This window comes from Antennarius striatus, chromosome 14, assembly GCF_040054535.1.
Source record: "Antennarius striatus isolate MH-2024 chromosome 14, ASM4005453v1, whole genome shotgun sequence".
NCBI classification, from domain to species: Eukaryota; Metazoa; Chordata; class Actinopteri; order Lophiiformes; family Antennariidae; genus Antennarius; species Antennarius striatus.
Window position 1 is genome coordinate 8,708,406 of NC_090789.1, and position 21,876 is coordinate 8,730,281.

The 21,876-nt window shown below is 38.2% G+C and overlaps 1 protein-coding gene across 1 annotated transcript in view; it reads right to left on the bottom strand.

Moving 5' to 3' along the window:
* csmd2 (CUB and Sushi multiple domains 2) overlaps nucleotides 1-21,876 on the bottom strand; it is a 267,965-nt gene that overhangs the window by 199,786 nt on the left and 46,303 nt on the right. Inside the window, 1 exon segment of the mRNA XM_068332262.1 lies at nucleotides 11,667-11,779. Coding sequence (XP_068188363.1) covers nucleotides 11,667-11,779 — 113 coding nt within the window.

The window sequence follows — 21,876 nt, forward strand, 5'->3', positions numbered from 1 at the left end:
GAAGACATTGAGGACATTTTCAGAAGACAGAGCAACAGTGTTGCAGCTGCAAAGAAGACGAAGATGGCGTGGGACGAAATTGCTGGTCGAGTCAGTGCGTAAGTTTGGTAACACTTTATTTTAAGGTACACCTATTCACCATTAATAAGTTGCTTATTAGCATGCAAATTAGTAACATATTGGCGCTTAATTAGTCATTATTAAGTACTTATTAATGCCTTGTTCTGCATGGCCTTATTAAACAACCAGTAAGCGGTTTAATAAATGAGGTATTTGTACTTGTGCTGTCTTTGTTATTCTACCACTGAATGAGAGGGAACCTACTGTATAGATAGATCCATTTTTCAAAGATGTAACCCATCACTTCTTTATTGCAGTAGTTATGTGCTATAACATATTAACTAATTGTGAAAAGGAGGCAACTTTACATTAGGGAACATGTGTTGGTTAATAAGTGTTCAACTATTAGTGAATTAGTAATGATCAAGATGTCACTTTAGTATGGGGAACATATTCTTAGTAACAAAGACTTAATTTAGAGTTATTTGGACACTTAATATTTGTAATTTTGTGTTTTGTTATGTTCATTAAGTGGTATTAAGGGAGAATAACTATTCCTGGGGTACTACAACCTTATTAAGTCCATACTAAGCAAAGCATATTGAGATCGTAATTCATATACAACAACTTCCTTACTTAATACTAATAAGCAAGAATTCTGAGGTTATTGAGGGAAGACTCTTAGTTAATGGCTTACTGGTTGTTTAATAAGGCCATGCAGAAGAAGGCATTAATAAGTACTTAATAATGAGTCATTAAGAGCCAATATGTTACTAATTTGCATATTAATAAGCAACTAATTAATGGTGAATAGGTGTATCTTAAAATAAAGTGTTACCGTAAGTTTAAACGTAGACCGTTGCAATCACGATAAAATTACGTAGGTAAATGGCTTGAATAATAGTCTATTAATTTATTTTATTCAGGTGCAATCCAGCGGGGGAGAAGCGCACATGTCTGGAACTGAGAATGAAGTATAAAAACATTGTTCATGCAGATCAGACTTCTGCATCATCTCATTAGGGATCATCCTCATCCTCATTATGTTTAATACTGTACAGTACATATTAAGTGGACGTCTCACTGTTCAGTTGTTTTTTTCGCCAACATAATGCTCTTGTCACTCACATAAATGTGCTCTCATCTATGACAAGTTCTGTTAAGTAAGGAAATCTATTTAAACGATTTTTATGTTACGTATAATAAACAGTAAATCGGCTTATGCACATTACAAAAACATGTAAGAAAAATAATATTCATACAATTGCATATTACCTGAAATCAAGAGCTGGCATCTAGGTCCTTTGCATGGTTTCCTTGATACAGTAATAGCAAAAACTGCTTTACTTATTACATCAATATCTGGCAATGTACTGCTTATAACTGCTTTAAGACATGCCAGGTTTAATTTACTGTGTGTTTTAGTCACATGATACACACAGGAGTTACTAATTGATAAAAAAATAAATAAATTAATGGTGCAATACAGTGTGACATTTAGCATCCACTGACGTATTAAAACACCTTCTCATCCTTTTTTAACAGAGCATGGTAGCAGAGGGCTCCCGACTGCATTGATTATCACAGTGAAATAGTTGCTCAATAAACACCAGTGGTTCATCCTGTGGAATTCATATGCAAATGTATGTTTTAATGTCTTCTTCATGTATTCCCAGCTATCTGCTTAAGAAGTTTATAGAATTCACTTTCCAAAAATATACAGAAAATAGAAATGGTTTACTAGAATCTCCAGATTAGGCGGGCAGATCTGGACATATATTGTAAATACTGGAGCACAAGTTAGAGGTGGGTGATGGTCACAGATGAATCATGTTAACTATGAGCATGTTAATTATTGTGACGATAACTATTGTAACTATTGTTAGTTTGTATTTGTAGGAAATAAAGATGACCAAAGGAAATGTGTATTGTATGTTTTTATTGCCCGTGATAGTGACTCTGAAAAGATGCTGGCTGATGGTGTCTGTCACTGGTCTGCCATCCTGGATAGCAGGAATCATTCTGAGGTGACGTACAGTAGGTAGTGGAAACGAGCTTTCAGCGAACCTATGATCATCTCCACCCAGACTCTCATCCTGCAGTGAACCAAGTTAAAGTTTTTTTGAGTGTCTGGGTCAGAATAAAGGGTCAGCGGCCTCGATTGGCATGGGTAACCTGTGTCCCCCAACAAAAAACCATCAAACTCTCTTTTAATGTATAGTGGATTCATTAGAGTGGATTAAACAATGGAGACAAGTGAAATATTGTGTAAATCTTGAGGTTACTGACCACATTAGAGTCTGCTGCTCAGGTAAGACTCATCATACATCCGTGAGTGAGGAACCAACGCAGACCACTTTGTCTCCATATCAGAAATGTAGTGTGCAGCATCACGCATGATCTGGACAGATGTTAGTTTATCTTTGGTGCAGTCTTTAACATGTTGAAACAGTAGTCAATCTATATGTACCTTGATAGGTATAATGGGAATGTGGATACCTATGCAGCCAACTACATTGGGAATTACTAAAACAAATTTGTTACTGATGCAAGTCTGAGGTTGCAGCACGATGTCATTAAGAGAATATAATTTCAAATTCATTGATCAGATTTCTACATCATTTACCTGGAATTCTATGGAGCTACTCCTTGATGATTCTGATGAGTTTACCTCCAGGGAAATAGAAAAACTGGGGTAAAAGTTTCAAGTCGAGGCCCACTGAGCATCTCCGATAGAAAAACTACCGTTTGCAAAGAAAAAACAAGGAAATGGGCAGTCACAGACTGCAACATCCCGTGACACCCTGAATTTAAAATTTTACCCGGACCTACTTTCATAGGTCAGGGTCATTTAATAAAAGACCCATGATCCAACTAGTGCATAGACTAGTGCAAATGGAGAAGGCCATGTGAGTTAGACAATAGATCAAAGCTAGTGCATAGGTAGATCAAAGTAGTAGTTTTGATCTATGGTCTTACTCACACTGGCCTTCTCCCTCGTTTTTCTATCATATCTGGTTTCTGAGTGTACAAAAGTTGAAATATGAACATGACCTGCTTTTCTCAAGATCAGGGTCATCTTAGTTTCATGCCCTTTGCCGCCAGAGTAAAGTGCTTTTTGTTTCATCTTTCTATCTGCAACGGTTGCGAAGATATTTCGTGGACAAACGAATGAACAAACGGATTAACACACAAACACTGACAATGGCAATACAACACCCCTTTGAAGCGGGATGTATTAAAAACTGAACGGCGTCCGACGTAAAACTTTTGCCAAATCAAACATGTGAATCAAATCGATGACTTCCATACTGGAATCTTCACAGCCGTTGCAGATAGAAAGATGAAACAAAAAGCACATTACTCGGGTGGCAAAGGGGGTAAAAGTGAGATGATGACCTTGATCTTGAGAAAACTAGGTCAAGATCAAATTTTAACTTTTGAACACTCAGGAATTTAATAAGATAGAGGAACAAGGGAGAAAGCCAGTGTGAGTAACACTATAGATCAAAGCCTACTGCTTTGATCTATGAAGGTAGGTCAGGGCACTAGCTTTGATCGTTGACCTATGCAAGTAGGTCAGGGTAAAATTTTGAAATCAGGGGTGTTGTGGGGTGTTGCGGTCTCTGACTGCTTTGGTTCTTGTTTTAACTTTTATTTATTTTCAATCTTCTCAGTAAATTCCAGAAGACTAAGTAACAAAAGAATAAAAAATAAAAAATAAAAAATAATAATAATAATAACAAATAAGTACATCTTAAATTTTAATTTCCTAAATGATTATAATGCCATCAGAGATAACATGTTTACATTAGGCCACAGATTCCTTTAAAGTGAGAAAAACTCGTAATTTTTTCCAATGACGAATTTGCAAAAAACTGGGTAAATAAATGGAAATGCTCATTTCTTGTGCTTTTCTGTGGCACCACATACTAGCAGAACTGAAGTGAAATCGATGACTTCAGATTGACCTTTAAGTCCATGCTCCGCTGTGTTGCAGCTGCTGCTATGTATGACAATGCACTGCTGTGTCCAATGGTGTAAATGAGTGTGTTGCAATGTTCTCGGTACAGATGTGTCCATGTGTCTGCATACATAGTGGGAGCCGGATTGTCCCTCTCTCACCTGAAGAGCAGAACAACAAATTGGCATGGCCTCAGACTCAACCCCGTCTTGCTACCCATTCACCCAGACAGATTTGATAGGGGAGACCCAGAAAATATCAGTGTCTGTGCAGAGTAGACGTGTTTGGAAATGACTTGCAGGGCAAAAAGAAATGTCAACAGCTCACTTGGCTTATGTCACTTCTACATAGATACAGAAAATGAATGAAAACATTTTGGAATATAATCCCAAAAAAGGGATTCAGTATCAAATATTAACATAATATGAAGCAGGGAAAATAAACTGCTGGAAGGATTTCAATAACATCGCTCTCTGTGCTGAACCGCTCCAGTAATTTCAGTTAACAACAATGTGATGCATGATTACACTTGAATTAAGTCAACAGAAACAGTGTTTGAATCCACTCACTATTCAGATGACTGTACAAATATTTTGATCATTCACAAGTTAAAAACATTGCCTTTTTGAAAATGAGATACACTGAAATAAATGGCAATCAACCAACTGATTGGATAATTTGATCAACAGATCATTGAACGTTTCCACTGAATTGGTTCATTGATCCTTAGAACACATTTTAAACAGTCTGTGCAGTGCTAGACTTGGTAGTGTGTATATATTGACGTGAGGGCAAGTGTTTGTGGATGGGAGCTGAGTCTTCATTAGACTGAGGGAGAACTGCCACATAACAACCAGCCTTAATTAAGTGTAAGAAGCATTTAACGGTCAGACACACTGGGCCAGGCACTAATAACAGGAAGTGTCTGCCGGATAAGAAGCTCAGTTTACAAAGATGTGCCAGATAGTCCATGTTTTACTGGAAATTTAGAAAAAAGCACAATAGTTGATGTTCCCTTTGATATTAACTAAGTTCCGGCTATTAAAGTCCAATTTCTAGGAAGCACTTTTTCATGAGTAATGCTGTCTTCTGCTTGCAATAAATTTGCCTGTCAGTGTGGCATTATCCCTGCTCCATGATAACAAACACATCTAGTACACATAAATTAACCCGTTGGTACAATGAACATTTATTTTATTTGTGCAGCAATTACACTGGGCCTCATCAACATCTGCCAAAGTCTCAAAAAAGGAAGCATAAAGGTTATTAGTTGCTGGGAGTCTCTATAGAAGGCATGTATCACTGGAATAATTGAAACATTATATATGGATTCAATGATAATATGTGTCGTGCCTGGTCTTTGCCTTGAAGAAAAATAGGGAATCAAAACATTTTGGACTGGAGATCCATTTTGTGAATATGGGGATTTTCAGTCACACATCTCTTGAAACAAAAATGTTACCACAAAGGTTGATTCAAGCTCATCCAACAGAACTAATTCTAGAATGGCTCTGGTAATCAAGATAACATGCATAGATCAATTTGATCCGTCATTTCAAATGGCAGCAGTGAAGACAGAACAGAGATGTTTGCACGTTCCATGAAACACATGGATAATTCAAATGTATGGTCACTTTAACATGTGATGAAGCTGCCATGAGAAAAACCAGAGACTGGTGAGAAATAGTTGCTTGGTTGCAGCTAATTTTAAATGCAATGACCTATTTTTTGTGTCTTAAATAGCTTAAGAATACAATTATGAGTTGGATGTTGAGTGGGAGTCATCAGCAGCAGTACATACTGTACTGTGTGTGTGTGTGTGTGTGTGTGTGTGTGTGTGTGTGTGTGTGTGTGTGTGTGTGTGTGTTTGTGTAACTGCTCTAACTTTTTAATCTTTTTTGCCTTTCTCTGACTTTTCTCTGTCAAATGTCAGTGCCTTGCTGATTTGCGGTTTGCACGAAGCACTTAAGTCTGACGCCCTTGTATTGGTTTGTTGAACCATTTCCATATGGTAATTGCAAATTGTCTGGCACATGCATCCAATTTGAGATCAAATGCAATTCATCAACACACTCAGGTGGGTAAGAGGAAGACTTTGCTGTCAATGTACATTTCACAAGTCTTATAGTTTCTTTTTTTTTTAATCTTCATCTTATTGCTTTGTGCAAGAACAAATATAAGAGATAAATAAGAAAACATTCACGCATGATTGATTTTTTTTTTCTTTTTAACCACCTTCGCTGATGGCTTATGATTTATAGTGAAAAAAAAATGAAAATAAGGAATTTATTTTCTTCCAATGCAGACAAATAGACAAGACAAAAAGCAACCAATTATTTTAGCAGGCTTGATTCTGACACAGGTTTACTCTTTATAACTGACTTTTATCAGCTCTAACTATTGACACAGATTATTATCATTTTGATTGTTGTTATTGTTTTATTTATTTATTATTATTATTATTATTATTATTATTATTATTATTATTATTATTATTATTATTATTATTATTATTATTATAAGTAGTAGTGGTAGTAGTAGTAAGTTATGTAAAGTTATGTATGAATGTGCTTTTATTTTCAGCTGTAAAAAATACCAGATGTTAACTGATATATTTATTATTTCTCTATACATTCCACTGCATCAGTTCCACATTGTTATTCAAGCATCTACATGAATTTGTGGCCGCCAGAAGCTTAACATCATGTTGGCTTTGGCCTCTGATCCCTAACCTTTCAGACCACACTCAAATGTTCAAGTAGGAAAACTTGGCTCAAATGAAGACATAAACACATGAGCATGATCATAAAAAAACCCTGAACAATTTGTTCACTAGACTTTATAGAAAGATAATATAAAACAGCATCACATCTTTAATAGGATGTTTTGTTTCTCTTTTTGTCTCCAGACTCACAAATGCTTTTACTTTGTTTCATTACACTCATTAATGCTACTATGATGTTTGAAGAAGGGAATGGAGGGATTTGAGGCTTTGTGTTGAGGTAGAGACTCTATTATATACCAGCTCTGATGGTTGTGTTGCTGGACAGAATCCCTCTACTGCCCTTTATACTTTAAGAATGTGATTGCTTATAGAGACAATTGAGCACTGCCTATGAGGGAGGTGATAGCAAGTCCTCTCTCCCCATTGACTCTATATTTTGTTTTTGAGGTTTCTCCTTATCAGGCCTTTCTGGTAAAAAAAAGAGAGAGAAAATGCTTATAAGCTGTCTTATGGTTTATACAAACTACTTTTTGGATAGAGATCTGCGGCTCAGGGTTTCATTAGCAATTAAATCTTGAATCTGAGCCATTCAAGAACACATGTAGGATGTGGGATTTCACAATGGTATTATGCGGGCAGCAGATATTTCATTTGTAAGCTCTGCAAAAATAAATGAATATATTAGTTTTGTGTCTAAAGATGTTATTATTACAGTTGGAATGCCCAGCATATAATTTTTACCATCAAATGCTTTGGTGATGGTTCATCATGGAAGGATTTGTTGCCATTTTACCTGCTGCAAAAGCTGAAAAAATATGTGTTTGTTTTGTAAGTTCCAACAGACAATTGGTTGAATTATTTCTTTTTTAAATTTGAGCAATTTTCTGGCACTTATTGAGCAATAGTTTGGTGGCCAAAAAAATAATGAGTCCATGGGTGCCACATGCTCTATATTTACTGTTACTGTGTTTCATTTCTATCTGTTGCATATATTTTGTGCATTTTCACATGGATTTTGCTGTATCTTAGCCCTTTTCTGCATATTGTGTTTCCAGTCCTCAAACTGACCTTTGTGTTCTACCTCTGTGGTGACTTACCCTTTGCTCAAACTGCTCCCCATGTCCATTGATTTACATTTTATGTCAAAAGGTCTTTCTTGAGTTCCCGCGGCCCTGACGTATTACTCCCAGAATGTTGCTTAAATACATTTTTAATTCACCTTCAATGCAAAATTTATACGTATGATGAGGAATAAATTTGTATATGAATATAAGTAAGACGGGTTTATAAATATATGTATTAAAGCACTTGACTATTTTCTGTACGTCTGTTCAATTACCTGCAGTGACTTAATGCTGAGAAGACACAATTCCTAAGTCGTCTGATGTTTTTATTTATTTATTTTTTTTGGCTAACCTATTCGGGAAGCACACTGAATATGCAACTAATACACAGATGGAGAAGAAAGTTGGCGACACATGACTAAATAATCATCACAGTACTTTAATATTCAACAGAGAGAAGGCGAGTGAATTATAACATTAGGGAGGAGGCTACTAAAAATGAAAACTGAAAAGAGTACAGGCAATGGTGCAATGCAAGAAATAGACAAGACACAGAGAGATGAGATTTCTCCTGTGTCCCTGGCCAACTCTTTCCGAAGCTCAGCAAGTGTTCCTAACTTCCTTTGCATCCATTGATGTTGTTCTCCATTGCTACGGATCAAACATGAAGAATTTGTAAAGAGAAAAAGATGATGAAAAAGAGGATTCTGGTGGTTGCCATGGTGATGAGATGGGAGGGATTCCAGAGAGGTCTCGACCATTACATATTGTGTTGGGGAGATGGACTGTGCAGCACTTGGGCTTATTGCAGTGTGGGCTGAAACAGAGCAGCTATCTTGATGAGATGGTCTCACACCAAAATGGTGGATGGTGAACACTAAAAAGACAGATTGTAGGACACAAAATTTTCTAATAAATAATAGCCACACTGGCTAAGAACAAAGAAAACAACAAATTCAATTTGAGGAAATGGACAGACCCAAACACATTTGACATTTGCATGGGGATACACCAGGCACAGGAACAAACCATGAGGTTCCTATCGGGAGATAAAGTTGAGTACAACCATTCCACCATTTAGAAGACAGTATACTGTATGTAATGAGTTCCTGTGGTTTCTTGTTCAGTCTACATGAAATTAAATATCAAAAAAAGAGCAACAATTTGAAACTTGTGCCCGTAAAAGCACAAAATTTTGGTAGTTCTACAACCAGCAAAGGATTGAGCCCTATTCTTCCGACAATCTCCATTTTCTACTATTTTATATAAACAGGACATTTTGGGGGGGTTTTTTTGTTTGTTTTTTACAAAATCTCAAAGACTGATGATAATACACTGGATTCCATGCATATCTACTCACTTTGAGACAATTCACTTGCATATATAAGTTAGTAGTAAGTTAGTAGAAACAGGACTGCACTCAATGGACTCAACGCACATCTATCAATAGTCTGTAATCTAAGGCAAAGGGATTTGTAACATCTAACCATAGTTTGTGTCCTGTGGTTCCTGCTGACTATAATGCACATTTTCTAATACCGTATTGGCCCGAATATAAGACTGTGTTTTTTGCATTGAAATAAGACCGAAAAAGTGGGGGTCGTCTTACTTTAGGGGTCTAGACATTATACCCATTCACAACGCTAGATGGCGCCAGATATCTTTAAAGCGAATGCTGGACATAACTCCCCAGGCCAAAGCAAATCCCTGTGATGAAGAAGAAAAATAAAAATAGCGGTGAGAAAGAAAAGAGAAGAAAATAAGAGAAGAGATAACAGAAAATGGAGAAACGTAGCGACAATCTGGAGAAAAGTGGGTCGAAGATCGGCCAGGTTAACCAGCAGCTGAGGAGTAGTTATGATGCAAACTTCAAGATGATGGTGATAATGAGGCACACAATTGCAATGTGATCGAATATATTGAATATATTTTTATAACCATTTGTTTCAGATGTACTGTAATTATTTTCCGTATAAAAATTAAATTTGGTGTTCAAAAAATCGTTTTTCAAACTTGAGTCTTGAAAAAGAGGGGGTCGTCTTATACTCAGGGTCGTCTTATATTCAGGCCAATAAAGTAATTGGCAGATTAGCTACCGCAGTGGCTCTGGCCAAATGGACTGTATGCAAGGTAGTCTTGTAGACAGGTTCCTTGTAGTTGAAGAAAGTTATCAGCTTAATCTTGAGAGCAGCAGATGCCATATGATGTAAAGAATGAGAAAAGATCCATTGTGGAAATTAGCTTGGAAAATTTTAGCTCACAGCTTTAACTATTCTTTTATCGCTTACGTAAATATTTCAGGCATTTTAAAGATTACAGAGGTCCAGGCACAGGACATTGTGGGATCAGCTTTGGTCTTTGTGCCAAGGAGCCCTTATGGGGTTTCTATAGTTCATAGATCTCATGAGAAAATTGCCAAAATGGTTCACATAAGATAACTGCAATGAAGGTGTGAAGGATCTGTTACCCAATGCTACATTTTCACAATATGTGCTTCTCTCTTCGTATATGACATGTGTCAGCGCATATGGTCCCACTATAATCATGTAAGGGGTGATTGCTAATCGTGATCTTGAATTCAATTCCCGTAGTAATCAACAAGTTTTCAGCTAAATCCACTGGTGCCAAAGTGATAATACATTTAAAATGTATGCATTATTATATGTGGCTGCATGTGGTGCAAAAAAGGAAGAGAAACCAGAATCTTAAACAGGTAAATACACTCTCACTACCAAATATTATATTTTCTAAATAAAATTAAAATTGCAGCAAGAGACAATTACATCATCTATGACGAGAATCTAGACAAGTCTGACAGGTTTGGTTCCGTTCAAGAGAGTCCAAATGTCTCCCATTGGAATTAACACAGTCTTTTTGCTCTTTTTTCTTAGATTTTATCAAGTCATGTGATGCAGTCTGAGGCCTCCTGAGTCACTTGATGTTGCTCCATTGAGCCACATCTTCACATTCACAATATCTCAAGATGACTGACAAACTCCTGTCAGGTAATTAACCAAATTAGTCACTTGTATTTCTTCCCCTCCCTAAGCTAACCCTTTCTTCCTGTGTGACTTTCAACAGTGTCACCATTAATATCATCACACCATGGGTCATAAAGCATAAAGGATTTTACGTTACATTGATAAAAGGCAAAACATTATGAACAGGCTCAATGATGGCTTTAAATTAATATGTTTGATACAATTAACTCAGCATTAAAGGTGGCACAGTGGCAGAGTGGGTAGCACTGTTGCCTCACAACACGGCGGGTCCGGGTTTGAGTCCCGCTCTCTGTGGAGTTTGCATGCTTTCCCCGTGTCTGCATAGGTTCTCTCCGGGTTCTCCGGCTTCCTCCCACCCTTAAAAGCATGTGCTTCACGTTGATTGGCCAGTCCCAAATTGTCCGTAGGAGTGAGTGTGTGTGCGTGGTTGTCTGTCTTTGTGTGTAGCTCCGTGGTGCACTGGCGTCATGCCTGAAGTGTCCCCCGCCTCACGCCCTATACCAGCTGAGATAGGCTCCAGCTCCCTGTGACCCGATGCGGCGGATGAAGCGGCAGAAAATGAATGAATGAATGAACTCAGCGTTAACTGCTCATTTTGTTTTGAAATATGGGTCACAGTAAACACCACGTTCTTCCTTTCTCACTTTCTTTCTTTCGAGCTTTTGTTAGTCTTTGATAACTTTTGTAGCACTGATGTCTTTTCATGTTAATCTTTGAACTCCGACAAAACAGGCTGAAAATGAGTCAGATCTCAAGAAGGACTTGTTTTGCTTGTGGCACAAATCCAGAGTTACAATGAAAGAAAAACTCCCCCCCTCCTATGGAAATAAATAACATGGATGTTATTTTACCTTCATAGATTGCTTTAAATCCCTGCCCACTGACTGCGTAGTCAGAAAGTAGCCATAATGTGAGCCTGGAGCCTGTGCTCACAATGGGCGAAGGAAGCTGGAACCCCGTTAACCTGAGAAGAAATGAACAGAAGGACAACGGGGGTCAGACAAAAAAATACCATCCCAATCAACACCACAGCTGCTTTGAACACCACTTCCATCAAGGCAGCAGTTCTCTTGAGCATTCAAGGATAACTTTTTGTGTAACGAGGCTCTGAGTCATCCACAAAAGATTAAAATGCCAAGATGACAACATATTTGTCTCAGTCAGTGATGACAGATTTAAAGCAATTATATATCTCCAGTAAAACAGAAGCAATGCGGTCTTTGTAGAACAAACAGATCAACAACAACAATAACAACAACAACAACAACAATCACCACCACCATCATCATCATCATCATCATTATCATCATCATCATCATCATCATCATCATCATCATCATCATCATCATCATCATAATAATAATAATAATAATAATAATAATAATAATAATAATAATAATAATAATAAAAGAAATAATAATATTTCCAACTCTGAGTCAAATGATTCTCATATGCTGGAACAAAACAAATTTTTGTTATTGATTCAAGCAGTGTCCTTCGGAAACTGCCAAAGTACTGATAGACTTGATGTTTTTCAATTCTGGTTTTCATTAGAAATCCAAAATACAATTCTTAATTTGAGCAATATCAGAAACAGTATTGATTCACAATTATTCACTTGCACCTGTCTTGATGAAATTATGGAGCTGGTGCTAATTTGGACAAAAGTTTCAGAGTAGTATGTATAGTACATTATGTGCTAATTGTATAACTGATTTCCAACAAGTCAACAGTACCAAGAGAAAAATCTACACAAAATGGCACTGTCAGATATCCATCTATCCATCCATCCGTCCGTCCGTCCGTCCATCCATCCATCCATCCATCCATCCATCCATCCATCCATCCATCCATCCATCCATCCATCCATCCATCCATCCATCCATCCATCCATCCATCCATCCATCCATCCATCCATCCATCCATCCATCCATCCATCCATCCATCCATCCATCCATCCATCCACTCATTTTTATGTACATGAGACAATTGTAATCATTTTTTGTATAGCCACTTTCCTGCTTTGCGTTCATGGGTGTTGCTGGAGTCAATCTCAGCTGAATACAGGGAAGAGGCACGGTACGCTCTTGACATCTTACCAACATATTGTGAAGGCACATGAAGGAAAAACAACCGTTTTTGCACACACTCACACCTATATTCAATTTAGATAGAGAATTTCACTTACAGTACATTGCATGTTTTTGACATGGGGAGATCATACAAACTCTGCACAGAAAAGACACAAACCCAGAACGTCTTTGCTGGAAGGCAACAGCGCTACCTACTGGTCTACCATTCCTCTCCCATCAATTAATTAATTCATGCATTCATTCATTTTCCGCCACTTCATCCACCATAGCGGGTCACGGGGAGCTGGAGCCTACCTCAGCTGGCATAGGCCGTGAGGCGGGGGACACTCCGGGCACGACGCCAGTGCACCACAGAGCTACACACAAAGACGGACAACTATGCAAACACACACTCACTCCTATGGGAAATTTGGAACAGCCAATCAACCTAAAGCGCATGCTTTTGGAGGTGGGAGGAAGCCGGAGAACCCGGAGAGAACCCACACAGACACGGGGAGAGCATGCGAACTCCGCACAGAGCGGGACTCAAACCCAGACCCGCCGTGTTGTGAGGCGACAGCACTACTCACTGAGCCATCGTGCCGCCTCCCATCTATTCATTTACTTGAAATTGAAATTTGTATTTTGCATTCCTTTTTTTTTCTGCACATCCTCTAGTTGATGTGCTTCTGCCGTCATTCGGAATTCAGGCATTACTCACAATGTATGTTAAGTGCTATACAAGTACAAAGTCCATGCAGCACCATAACATCTATCATCATAATGTTGGTAAAAACTAAAGATGTACAGTATATTAGCACCATTTCCTTCACCCTTTACAACTGTTCACCCTACAGTAGTCGGTAATTTAAGAAGTGCAACAAATGATTTGTGGCAGACAGTGCACATTAAATTGTGGGTTGTTGTTTGTTTGTTTTTCTCCCTTGGACACTTAAGCAAGAGGCACAGCTGTATGAAGGCACTCATCAGCCTCAAGAGGGTCAAACTGGAAGTGAGGAGCATACCGGGAACTCCCACATTTCCTCGTCATCAGTTAAAAGTTCCAAGTGTATGTTTGTTTATGAGAGACAGAGAGAGAGAGAGAGAGAGAGAGAGAAGGGGGATGGGAGGTATCCAACTTTCCAATGTTGATCAACAGCCTAACATCCTAATATTTCTATATATGGTGGATTTTATTTAACTAAAATCCACATGCAATTACACAATGCTGGTATTGAAAACAATATATGTGTTAGGGAATTTTGGGAATCCAATAGCAGGTTATTTTAACATTTAACAGAGATCTCTTTAAGTGTGCTTCTGGTAACCTTCAGTAGAACCGATCATGGTTCTTCAAAATCTACAAGTGGATCCTTTAGTGAGCTTGAATCTGGTTTATTTATTTCTAGGATATTATTGAAACATGACAGTGTTTCCACGCAGAGGACCTGCTGCCTCCGTAGATATACAGTAAGGTACTCTTAGATTAGGAAAACTAAGTAATCTGTAGTCTCCCGTAAAAAAAAAAAAAAAGAAAAAAAAATGTTTAAATATTACTGCATTCCATTTCTCCATTACATCCAACATGTTGGTCCTCTAAACAAAAACATGTACAATTTGTGATTTTCTGATATGTGGTACTTCCGTCATTTAAAATATGAAACTATTAAAATATGTGTTGACAAGCACAGGTGCATCCATGACATACTATGAAAGCCAACCAGATAGGCATGCATATTCTTTTATGTTGCGGCCAATGTGCAGGAAATAAGTCCCGGGCTATGACAGCAGACCAGAAATGATGGAACCATGGTATATGCACAGCTAAAGTGACTTAAGACAACACTGTGAAAAGAAAATAATTCCATGCATACTTGTACATTATACAAGAAAACAAAATGCTATTCACATAGCATTCACATTTATTTTATTATATTTTACAAGATTTACTGGTGTTTAAGTCTCTGAAAGTGTTGCTGTTTTTTGGGCTTAATTGTGTTGTTAAAAACAGTACAAATAAATCAAAGTTATTTGTTTCATGTTATGTTAAACTTTGATTTGATTCACTTTATTGTGTAGAATGTTTTAAGTTATTATAAGTTAAGTTATAAGTTATGAAAGATTAATAGATATGTATACTTTAATGGTAGATATCAGTTAAGCAAACAACATCAAGCTTTAATGTCCTAAAATAATATCCCCCCAAATCCAATCTTCCCCCGGTTATTGTTACATTCCGCTTCAAAGTGGTGATGTATTATAATTGTCAGTGTTTGTGTGTTTGTCCGTTCGTTTGTCCATTCGTTAGTCCACCAAATATCTTCGCAACATATAGAAAGATGAAACAAACAACAGATTACTCGGGCAGAAAAGGGGATGAAAATGAGATGATGACCTTGATCTTGAGAAAACTACGTCAAGATCAAATTTCAATTTTTGTACACTCAGGAACCAGATAAGATAGAAAGACGAGGGAGAGTAAGCCCATAGATCAAAGCTAGTGCTTTGATCTACCTATGCACTAGTTTTGATCTATGGTCAACTCTAGTGCATACAGTAGCTTTGACTACCCTGAAAGGTCAAGCTATGCACTTGTCAGGTACTACTTACAGGGTACCCTGACCTACCCTGGAAGTAGGTCAGGGTATGTCGTGGGATGTTGCAGTCTCTGACTGCCTTGGTTCTTGTTTATTGCTGCTTATGGTCTGAAATAGAAGCTCTAAAATACCTATTCAATAAAATTTAAACAAACAACTTCCAATGAAACAAATATATCTGCTCAAGAAAAAGCTGAGTCATTTTCACTACTACAGGCAGAGATTAGTCAATGCGATTGCAAGACATAACTCATACCCTTCTGTCACAGCTCACTCTTCATGCATGCATGCATGCCCACTGGTCTTCACCTCTCTTTTACACTCTCTACTTCTGTGGACAGTTGACACCAAGCACTTAAACTCCTGTCTCTTTGTTATCTCCACTCTTGCTTTTCTTACTTTTTCACTGTTCTACTTACCATTTATACACATGTACTATATTTGACTTGTGTTCACTTTAATTTCTCTCCTCTCTAATGCAAACCTCCACTTCTCTAAATTTTCCTCAGACTCCTGCCTACTCTCATTACAGATCACTACATAACCTACAAACATCACAGTTTTTGTGTTCATCTGTAGACAAAAACAGAAACCAAGTAAAAACGGAGCCATAATTAGAATTTCAAGATAAAGTTGCTTAACCCTTATTGTACTAGAAACGCGCCCCCGCATTTAGATCAAATTATGTTTTTAAACAATTCATAACAAATAAAGTCTGTCACGTGGATTGTGGTGCACATGTTTACGTGACAGTATAGATGTGAAACTGTCTTCCAGTTTTTATTTGGAGCCATGATATGATGGATGGAGATATGATTTTTTACATTTAATTTAAGACAAGTGGTTCAAATGTCTTCTTTTATTAGTATAATCAGATGGCAGGGCCCATATTTCTTTCCATAGAGTCGCCATCGTACAAGCGGGGATGTGTTTATTCACATGATTTGAACATGTCTCGCGATTTGTGCATTTTGTCATGTGATGCAAACATGTACCGTGATTTGTGCATTTCACATGGCAGTGTCTTATTTTGAAAATGTATTTTAAAGCGTGGCATAAGTGACACAAACTACGTATATATAGTTGTTTTAGAAGCCTTTGGCAAAGCATGTTTTTGGTTTTTATGTCCGATAAAATTCAACTTTTCCATTTTCAAATTTGTCTATTTTGCCAAAATATGTCTACATAGTAGGTTACAGGGAAATAATAAGTATCTCTCCATATAGCTGAAGTTGTGCTGAAGATAAACATACCAAGCATGGGTATGTTAAATAATTTTTAATGTGGTTTATAGAGACCAAATAACGGCCAAAATAGGTCTGGGGTCTAAGAGTTAAGATCATTTTTTCCATTAACAAAAATTTTGTATTGATGATATTGTTTTTTTTTAAAGTAAAGGGTTTTTTTTGTTTCATTCACTACAGTCAGACATAGCACCACAGTGCAATTAGAGTGTCTTTAGTGTAGTTGACAAAACAATGCAGCTGGATGTTTGTCTGTCTCCCGATACATTATTTTAGCAGCTAGCCTGTCGCTAACACCTGGTGACAGTCACTGTCATTTCCCATAAGAGAGGATCTAGTGAGATAAAAATGCTATACCCCAATTAATATCCAGTCAGCATGTCATCTCAATAGTTTTAAGTTACGTCAGAGTCAAGCACTTCAAGCATTCAGCTAAGGCAGTTAACACTTAGGTAGTTGAAAAGTTTAGCAACCTACAATCTGTGCTTTTGTGCATGTCAGAGAACATTTATGGTATTTTTTTCTTCTTTCTGTTACTTGACATACAAACAGGTAAAATTTTATGTTTTTAGCTGTATGTTCCAAGATAACCCATGGTGACACCAGTGTAACATTGAATGTCTCTGTTCTATGTAATCACTTGGCCTATATAACCCACATAATTTTCCTTTAAGGATAAATGGGTGTAAGCTCTTACGGGTTTAGTGAGATTCCCTTGGTGTACTGGCGTCATGCCCGAGTATACCCTGCCTCACTCCCCAAGTCCGCTTGTATAGCCTCCAGCAACTTCCGCGACAGCGGAAGAATCAGGTACTTCAGATGAATGAATGAATGATAAGGAAGATACTTGGGATTTACAGCAATTAGAATCACTATGTTTTGAGTTGTTTGATTAAATGCTGTAATGAATATTTGGGAAAACAAAACCCAATTAAAAAGATAAGTTAATCTAATTGTTTTTAGTTGGGAACAAGTAATATAGGTTGGATTTTGATTTACCAAGTTCAACTGTGTAATCCATTTAAACAGGTTTGCCACCCACATACTGGCACTGTTTGTACACAAATACAAATAATTAAATAATGGTTGTCCACTGTTCATTTGTTGCCAGCTGCCACATTCATTCTTCTATGCATGGAGATGAATATGCTTTTGTGTGCTATGAATAGACTGATGTACAGATTCTAACAAAAGGTGATTTTATTTACGGAACTTTTAACAAACCCTCAAATTTCCATCCTGGAGTGCAAATTTAATCTTCATTTTATGCACCCACATGCAGTCTAACATGCATCCCAATCTTTACAATCCATTGCATCCCTCATTTTTGTATCCTGGTGTTGAAGGAGGCCTCTGTGTTTCACTTAATCCTTAAGTAACATATTGGAGGTGGAGTAAAATTTAAAAACACCAGTGTGGTAAAGATGAATTGGATTTAAAAGTAAAGAGGACTTTAATTTATGCATGATTTCACTCCTCTCTGTAAGATTGTCACGGTGGAATAGCAGCTAAACGATGGGACACATGTTCAGGCAAATAGCCCCTTCACTGGGCGCAAATTGAGTTGGAAGGGAGCCATCTTGGTTCAGCAGTGCAGTGTAGAGAAGAGAAGCCTGATGGAGGACATGATGGCAAGTGCTGGCTTATGATCACTCAGCATAAGCCAGATATGGCCTCAAATACTTTTCACAGGCTACCAGAAACAAAAATGGATACTATTAGAAAACACACAGAAAGAAGCCTCACATGTGAATGCATATTAAATATTTCTGAGTGGAACTCTGTGGCATGTGTGTGATTTCTAACCACATGCTAGATTGAGCTTTTAATTTCCTTTTGGGGATTATTGAAATATACTAAATAAAATAAAATAAATAAAAATACTTACCAGATAATGTAAAAAGGCCAATTGGGGATTGGGGGATATCAAGGAAAATATGCAAGGTGTCATTGCAACTGAGCAAGACAAAATAACAGATTGGCAGAACAAACTCAAGCGGGGGGAGGAAGACGGGTAGCAGCTTGCGGGTAGCAGAAAACTGAAAGAGACACACATGGAGAAGTTAAATAAATCTAGAAATGAAGGCGTCTGAGGGGAAAAACAAGCACGTGTGTGCATGGCTGCTTCCACTCTGGTCAGTATATACAGTATGTTTAAGTAAACATACATGTGAATGTTCATAGATAGATGGATAGGTTGATTAAAAGAGCTTTCTGCCTGACTGCTCTCAGCACCTTCTCAATGAAGAGCCTTTGCTTCCAATTATCTCACTGCTACCCACAGGAGTGAGAGAGGGGGAGACAGAAATGTCATTGAAGGATGGCTATGCAGTTAAAGATTGGATATATTTTAATGAGGATATGACAGTGTTGACAAGCAAGTTGAAGGAGGGCAGAATTTGAAAAGCAGAGAGGTGAGAAAAGCATCATTGCCATGTGGGAATATGAAAACTCCAAGCATGAGTTCAGTGAGAATGAGTCACGGTGAGAAACCTCATCATTAGAATCTGCAGCAATTCAGAGATTCACACATAAACACACACTGGCAGGTTTTTATTTATTTATTTCCATTTTCATGTCGGGATGTGTGTTTGTGATCTTCTCCCAAATATATACATGTTTACAGCTGTAAACAGACAGAGACTAAATCAGGTCATTCGTTCTTAAATCTTATTCACTCTGTCAGTATGTGAGCGCATTCATGTGTGTCTGTGTGCATCTGTACGTGTGTGTTCGCAGGGTGTAAGGTAAGCATAGTGCTGATACAGACGATTTTTCCCCGGAAGGAGGGAAGAGGAAAGGGTGAAACAAGAAAAACAGATACAGCAGCAAGATTTTGATGGCTTAGTAGAGAGGAGACATTAGCCAATAAATGATGGGTGGAAGACGGCAATTGAGAGGAGGAGATGAAGTGAAGAGTGACGAAGTGTGTGTGTATTTTCATGTGTATTTCTGAGTGTGCACCCTCTCCCAATGGAGCCTTGTGCAACCATAACATGTCAGTCGTCAAGGTTGGAGGCTGATGCCTCTGGTATAAGCTCTAAAACTCTCCATGTCTGCCTATCATAGCAAGACCAATACAGGAAACTAGCACCCCGGACATTGACACACACACACACACACACACACACATACACACACACACACACACACACACACACACACTCACAAACACAGAGAGAGAGAGAGAGAGAGAGAGAGAGAGAGAGAGAGAGAGAGAGAGAGAGAGAGAGAGAGAGAGAGAGAGAGAGAGAGAGAGAGAGAGAGAGAGAGAGAGAGAGAGAGAGAGAGAGAGAGAGAGAGAGCAGTTCCAGGTCATGCACCTATGGATTTGTTTGGCAAGGGGAAAACAAATTGTCCTTGCTGAATTGCGCTAATTTTCTTTCTGTTGTTTTAATTCAGCCTTGGATCCACACAGTTGCTGTTGCGCTTGTGTGTGTGTGTGTGTGTGTGTGTGTGTGTGTGTGTGTGTGTGTGTGTGTGTGTGCGTGTGCGTGTGCGTGTGCGTGTGTGTGTGTGTTTGTGCATATGACTCATCACCAACTCTACTTGCAAAGAAAGAAGCTGACCGGGTAGCAAAGGTAAAAATGTCATTTTGTTCCCACACACCCTGTTTGATTCCCCCAAACTAATAGCAAGAATTTCACAAGCAATTACTCCTCATTCCTGTCAAGCATCTCATCCTTCCTCCCCTGTAGTAAGATATAATGTACAACGTCACTTTGCCCAAGGGTGCATTCTGACCTTGATGGAGTTTTATGCTTAGCCTTCAGCGCTTTCAATTTCAATTTCAAATACTGTTATTTTTTCTACATCAGCTTGCAACTGTGTTACCAGCAATAATGATATGTAGTTTTGCAGTGGAAGACAGAATTGAAACTTCTGACATGATTATTAATGCAGAAGTGAACCCTAGAATTTGCCACTGGTTATTATTACTGTCAATACAACTTTTTTGTCACTCCATCCACATCCCAGTCCAGAAACCAAGCAGCTAAACAACAAAAAGGGATCACTAGAGGCATCAACAATTTGACTTCCCACCGACCACACAGCCCATCAATATTTCAAACAAGCATTTTTTTTTTCAATAGAAGGAATAATTCCCTTTGTCAGTCTCTTGGTGAAGGGTGCAGCACAAATCTGCCACTTTGCATGCATTCCCGTGTGACATCACAAGATGTTTGGGCATCGCAGCAAAGCCGGTGGGGGGGGGGGGAGATCAGATATCTCTGACACTGAATGCTGATGGTGGGATAATGAACCACAGTCAGCGCCAACTGAGAGACAAACCGCAGTGAAGTCATTAACAAACCTGTGTCTCTAGAGAGCGAGGGAGCGGCAGTGAGCAAGACAAGCTGATACAAGAGGAAGGAAAGGTGATCAAAGCAAGAAGACGGCTGTGGCTTGATGAAGTTTTAACAGATGAAATGTCCAAGAAAGAAAAAAAACAGCCGTCAAAAACAAAAAATAAATAAAAGCTTGTGAGTGCTTGTGTGTATGCATTTTAGCAGACCGGACATGAACTACAACAAAGATAGCTGAAGCTGAGGTGAACTGGTCACACCAAATGATAGATAGGTGTGTGCTTGTTTGTCTTTCATTAAAGGCCCTCCATAAACTGACATTCTCTCCATGGTATTCCCCACCTTTCAAAGCATTGTCAGCTGAGATAGGCTCCAGTGACCCACAAGGCTGATTAGGATCAGCTCATCTACAAGAAAATAGATGGATGGATAGATGGAACGATGACAGAATGCCTTACTTATTGAATTTGATCACTTTTGTGCCATTAAAAAGATATGGGTGAAAACACGGGAAAAATGTAATCATCATTCACAGTTCAGAATTGCTACAGTCATCATTGATTACTGAATAGATTACTTTTGAAAGGCTGCATGCCAATGAACTCCATTTTGTTATTTGTTTTTTTCTTTCTTAAAATCTAATTAACAAAGATTTTTAAAAAAAAATACTCCTCCAAGAGCTGCCACCTTATCGTGGTGGGGGAGTTTGAGTGCCCGAATGATCCCAGGAGCTATGTTGCCAGGGGCTTTATGCTCCTGCTAGGGTCTCCCTTGGCAAACAGGTCCTGGGTGACGGGCCTGGTCGCCCAGTATGGCGCAACCGGGGCCCTACGCTGGAGCC